We start from the raw sequence: 6,000 nt of genomic DNA, 5'->3' as shown, positions 1-6,000 counted from the left end.
GGGACACTGGGGTCTGGTTTATGGAGGTCAGGGACACTGGGGTCTGGTTTATGGAGGTCAGGGACACTGGGACCTGGTCCTTGGAGGTCAGGGTCACTGGGGTCTGGTTTATGGAGGTCAGGGACACTGGGGTCTGGTTTATGGAGGTCAGGGACACTGGGACCTGGTTTATGGAGGTCAGGGACACTGGGGTCTGGTTCCTGGAGGTCAGGGACACTGGAACTTGGTTCCTGGAGGTCAGGGACACTGGGACCTGGTTCCTGGAGGTCAGGGACACTGGGGTCTGGTTTATGGAGGTCAGGGTCACTGAGATCTGGTTCCAGGAGGTCAGGAGCATTGGGGTCTGGTTCCTGGTGGTCAGAGGACCTGAGGCTGGGGTGCACCCAAGATTGTCAGCACCAAGGAGAGACCCAGATCATGTTCTCCTGGAAAACAGACTCGTGAGGCTAATTTCAACAAAATGATAAGCCGGAGTTATGGGTTTACAGGCCGGGGCCATCACTGCCACCCAGAGACCAGTCAGCAGCTCCTGGGATGTTGCCAGGCGTCTTCCACACACCAGTCCTGTGGCTGCCATGTGCTGGTATGTGCCCTGCATGGCCTTTGTCCTGGACCTGTCTGCCATCAGAGCAGGATGTCCCTGTGCCACCGAGTCTGCCAGTCGGAGTGTGATTGTAGGCCAGCAGGGGGCGCAGGAGCCACGTCTTCCCGGTTCCTGTCCCACTGTCCCCTCCAAGGTCCCTGGTCTTTTTTCCCCAATGGTGCAGGATTGTGTTGTGGAGAAAAGACCCCCACCCCACGTGCTACTATGGATCAAAGTGACCACGGTCAGGCAGTGGGAAAGGGGACAGGGTTATTGTGTACTTGGGGCATTCGTGGGACGCAGGGAAGGCATCCTGATATGGAAGCAAGGGAGGGCAGGGAGAGGAGCAGAAAGAGCCTGCCTCTCCTCGTAGCCCTCCTTCCTGTTGGAGAGGTGCTGAGTCCCTCTGGGACCCTCCTGGGGCAGACCTGGGCTGTCCCTGCACTGGATGACAAGTCCAAGACTGTCCAGCCGGAGGAAATCACACAGGAGGGAATCACACAGCACGGTACATGCTTTGGGGCTGTCCCAACAGCTCACCGACTCCGTGCAGGGACTGCTGGGTCAGCCAGGACCTGGCCATCTCCAAGAGCAGGCACACTTCAGCTTTTTCACAGGGGCCTGGCACGGCGGTCACATGTGGGACCCTCAGTGTATGACAGAGTGGGGAGGCCAGGTCCTGGAGACCATCTGCCCTGGCGTTCCCTTGGTCAGAGACTGGAGGTTCCGTGGCGCCTCCCGCAGTTGCAGGCTGCAGGTGTGCGGTCTCTGGGCAGAGTGAGGAGCAGCAGCAGGCCCCCAGAGCCCTGGGTAGGCAGCACTCGGGCAGACCGGCCTCGGCACGCGAGTGGCAGATATGTGTCCCAGCACTGAGCAGGCAGCAGGACACAGGCCTCAAGCACAGGCCATGCACAGACCTTTGGAAACTCTCCAAGCAAATGCCAGGAGAACACAGCACAGAGGGGCAGGTGGGACCCTGTGCATCCCGAGGGACTCACACACAAAAAACACAAGTCTAGGACACCTTTCCTTAAGAGAATGGTCTTCATTCAGTGATGTACCAAGCTGCATTCCCCTGGCAGAATGATGGTAACAGCCAGTTGACTTTCTGGTTCCGTGAGTGAAGGCAGATTTCTGAGCAGCCCCTTTCAACAGAGGAGGCTGGGGCTGAGTGTGGGGCGCTGGCTTCGCGCTGAGAGGGAGTCAAGCAGAGCCGCCGCAGGCTCTGGTCAGCTGTCACCTTTATCCCTGGCTAAGGGTGGTCCCTGAAGGGAGGAGAGCGCAGCCTTCAGAAAGCTCTCCAGCTCTGTGGGAGGTCAGCGGCAGGATTTCCAGACTTAGCTTTTTTAAAAAACAAGCAAAACCAAGATACTTTCCAGTCTGCCACCCCGAAGTCAGGGTGCGTAGGGGGGTGGCTTCTCCCCAGGGAGGAAGTAGGCTGGCCCGCAGGGTGTTGGAGCGTTGGCTGGAGGCCCGTGGTGGGAGCCCTGAGAGGGAGGCTGCGTGTCCTCGGGTAGATGGAGGTCAGTGGAGGCTGAGGCCAAAAGGATGCCGGAGGGCTGCAATTAAACAGAGGCACCCTCAGTCAGCAGGGGACCTGCCTGCAGCCCACCTTGGCACAGCGTCCGTGCAGACCCAGGGTCACCCAAACAGGGTCCAAGGGAGCCATCAGCCAGGAAAGGCCCAAAGAGAGGGGCCAAGAGTCAGCCCTGCTGGAAGCTCATGGGCACAGACTGCTCCCAAAGCCACGGAAGAGACCCTGAGGAAGGGCTCCAAGCTCCTCCCTCTGTGGGCCTCCTCTCCAGCAGGCCAGCAAGAATAGCGCCATGATGTGACACAGAAGGTTAGGGGAAGGCACGAGCCACATCCTCCAGGCCCACAAAACAATTGACACTCCAAGGGGAACAAAGGCAATCGACAAGCACACCACAGTGATGGCGGACTGCATCAGCAGATGGGGAGATGGACACGCCCACATCAGGAACCACAGAGGAAAACCAGGACCACAGAGGACGCCCCAGGAACCACAGAGGACGCCCCAGGAATCACAGAGGACGCCCCAGGAACCACAGAGGAAGCCCTCAGGAACCACAGAGGACGCCCCAGGAACCACAGAGGAAGCCCTCAGGAACCAGAGAGGACGCCCCAGGAACCACAGAGGAAAACCAGGAACCACAGAGGAAAACCAGGAACCACAGAGGACGCCCCAGGAACCACAGAGGACGTCCCAGGAACCACAGAGGACGCCCTCAGGAACCAGAGAGGATGCCCAAGGAACCACAGAGGAAGCCCCAGGAACCACAGAGGACGCCTTCAGGAACCACAGAGGAAGCCCCAGGAACCACAGAGGAAAACCAGGACCACAGAGGATGCCCCAGGAACCACAGAGGAAGCCCTCAGGAACCACAGAGGACGCCCCAGGAACCACAGAGGACGCCTTCAGGAACCACAGAGGAAAACCAGGAACCACAGAGGACGCCCCAGGAACCACAGAGGACGCCCCAGGAACCACAGAGGAAAACCAGGAACCACAGAGGACGCCTTCAGGAACCACAGAGGACGCCCCAGGAACCACAGAGGACGCCCCAGGAACCACAGAGGACGCCCCAGGAACCACAGAGGACGCCCTCAGGAACCACAGAGGACGCCCCAGGAACCACAGAGGACGCCCTCAGGAACCACAGAGGACGCCCCAGGAACCACAGAGGACGCCTTCAGGAACCACAGAGGAAGCCCCAGGAACCACAGAGGACACCCCAGGAACCACAGAGGACGCCCCAGGAACCACAGAGGACGCCCCAGGAACCACAGAGGACGCCCTCAGGAACCACAGAGGACGCCCCAGGAACCACAGAGGAAGCCCCAGGAACCACAGAGGACGCCCCAGGAACCACAGAGGACGCCCTCAGGAACCACAGAGGACGCCCTCAGGAACCACAGAGGACGCCCCAGGAACCACAGAGGAAGCCCTCAGGAACCACAGAGGACGCCCCAGGACCCACAGAGGACGCCCTCAGGAACCACAGAGGAAGCCCCAGGAACCACAGAGGAAGTTCCCATAGAAGGGGCCTTGCCGAGTACTGGCCCGACACAGGGTGGACAGACCCCTCACTTCCAGCACTCCAGTGAAGCTCGGCTTCTCCCAGTCCCTCCTCACTCATTGGGGAACCCACTGGGTGTGGGAGAGGAGCCTTTCAGTGTTCATTTTGCTCCGACTCACACCCTGTGCAGGGCCGCTCCGCCCTGGGGCTGTCCTGGATGCTTGGCTCAGGACTGCAGCAGAGCTCTAAAGACTTCCTTTCCCTTCTCCTCTTGGCGGGAGCCGAGCATCTGCTCGCTGTTCTGAGGAGATGCGGCTCCTCAGGCTGCCCTCTCCTCCCAGGCCTGGTTATCTCCACGGGTCCACGGCAAGCCGCACCTGCTGGTGGTAGATGCTCAGCTGTCCCTTTTCCCGGACGCCCAGGTCTGCCCCGGGATGAAGGGGCCAGTTCCTGCCTGGCGGACACCAGCCCACAGAGGTCCCGGCCAAGAGTCACGCTCAGCTCCTGCCTGGGCCACTGCCTCTCAGAGCAGGGTCACGGCCCAGGTGGGCATCCAGGCTGGGGAGGGACTTCTGTGCTCCCCCAGACAGACTCTACCAAGAGAAGGCACCAAGATCTAGCAGCCCGAGGCCCGCCCAGATAGGAGCACTGGGCTGGGGAACAGTGCATCCCTGGTCACTGCTCGTGGGCAGCAGGTGTCAGGAGGGAGGGCACTGGCCAGGCAGGCTGAGCTGCATCACGTGTTCCTGGTGCCCCTGTGTCCCTGGGAGCACCTGCCAGGGCAGGATGTGGCATTTTCCTGTGTCCAGCAAAACTGCAGATGAGGCAAGGAGGGCAGGTGGCGCCCCTGCCCGTGGCTGGAGCTAGCGGACAGGCGCTTTCTGTGATAGGGCCAGGACTGTTGTCCCCAAGGCAGCTGTGGAGCAGCTCACGGGGAGGACGGGCCCTCCACGGTGGGCCACCACACTGCAGGGTCCTTGGCCAACATCTCGTCACTTCTGAACCTGACCAGCACCTTCCATCCCAGCCGTGGCAGACTCCCTCTGCACCAGGTCTTGCCCTGAGGCGGCCTGGGGTTCCCCAGGGCAGGAGCACCTGGCCTCTGGGGGCCAGCCCTGGAGCCAACCAGGGGCTCCTCTGGCACATCCTTCCAGCGGTCACTCACAAGCCTGGACCAGCTCCCCAGCCTCAGAGGACCCTGCATTGGCCTCTCCTCTTGAGTTCAAGGGCCCCAGGGCATGGCCCTGGCTTCGTTTGCAGATGAGACTCAGGCACAGAGAGAAGGGGCAGGAGGGGCCAGCACAGAGGCTTCACATCCCTGAGCCACAGCTTGCCGCGTCCCTGGCAGAACACCTGATGGGATCTCTGCTCCGGTCCACGTGCCAGTCCCACACCTGCTTTGGAGCCACATACTGCCACCGCATCTCCTTAAGACCTGGAGCTGAGACGGTCTCACAGCTCTCAGGTGCAGCTCACACCTGGCCGCTGCATGGAGTCAGTTCCTGGAGCCTCAACGGACCCTCTGCTCCAGACGGCCAGGGCTAGGGTACACACAACGTCCCACGTGGTCACTCTCTCCTCGGGTCTTACCTCCTACCAATCTGCTGCTGGGGTGCAGGCCTCCTCAAGGAGCATCTGAAGACCTGACTTCGGCTCCGCTGCCCACAGCGCCTGGGATGCCTGCTTCCACAGGACACCCACGCGCAGTCTGCAGGTACGGCTGCCACTGACCGCCAGAAGCCCAGTCAGCAGGCTGTCAGGAGCCTCCACAGGACAGGAAGCCGGCTCTGGTGGGGCAGGGCTCCCGCTGCCCCAGTGATGCTGCAGCATGTGAAATGGCTTCGATGGTCACAACCGGGAGTCCCTGCTCACAAGGGCCGAGACCAGGGCCTGTCCAACACCTTGCAGTGCCCAGAAGCCTGCCAGATGGTGACACCCCAGAGGCCCAGTGCCGAGGCACTGAGTCAGGGTCCCGCTGGACCTGGGCCTGCTTCACCATGGCCACCACAGCCCCACACGTGCAGCAGCCAAAGGCAAGATGGACCTGAGGGAGGCAAAGTCCCTGCCTACAGGAGAGTATGGCGCCTCCTTCACGGAGGCCCCGGGCCCACAGCACTGCTCGGACAGACCCTGTGAAGTTGCCATCCTGTAGGAAAGGTGGTGGGCTCTGGAAAACCTGTGCTCTGCCTGATGACCTCGCTGTGCTGTGCTTGTGGGCGTCCAGCCACTAGGGCGACGGCTGTGCCTCAGCGGCTCTGGCCTGGTGGGACAGCTCACAGCCAGGAAGAAAACAGCAGGAGCTGGCAGAACGACACGACGGCCAGGGCCACGGACAGCAACAAGGCCCCAGACGCCACGTCGGCCTGTGTGGCCCCC

At 61.5% G+C, this 6,000-nt stretch overlaps 1 protein-coding gene across 4 annotated transcripts in view; it reads right to left on the bottom strand.

Annotated features, from left to right (window-relative positions):
• Positions 1-450: 450 nt before the first annotated feature.
• Positions 451-6,000, bottom strand: part of Tmem255b (transmembrane protein 255B) — a 29,973-nt gene continuing 24,423 nt past the window's right edge. For all 4 annotated transcript variants that reach the window (XM_071611666.1, XM_071611668.1, XM_071611667.1 and 1 more), the window contains one exon: positions 451-2,142. In XM_071611666.1, the coding sequence (XP_071467767.1) occupies positions 1,978-2,142 (165 nt within the window). In that variant the 3' untranslated portion in view covers positions 451-1,977. The remainder of the gene's footprint in view (positions 2,143-6,000) is intronic.

This window comes from Marmota flaviventris, chromosome 4 (genome assembly GCF_047511675.1).
Source record: "Marmota flaviventris isolate mMarFla1 chromosome 4, mMarFla1.hap1, whole genome shotgun sequence".
In the NCBI taxonomy this organism is placed as follows: domain Eukaryota; kingdom Metazoa; phylum Chordata; class Mammalia; order Rodentia; family Sciuridae; genus Marmota; species Marmota flaviventris.
This window is presented reverse-complemented; position numbering and strand designations above follow the sequence as displayed.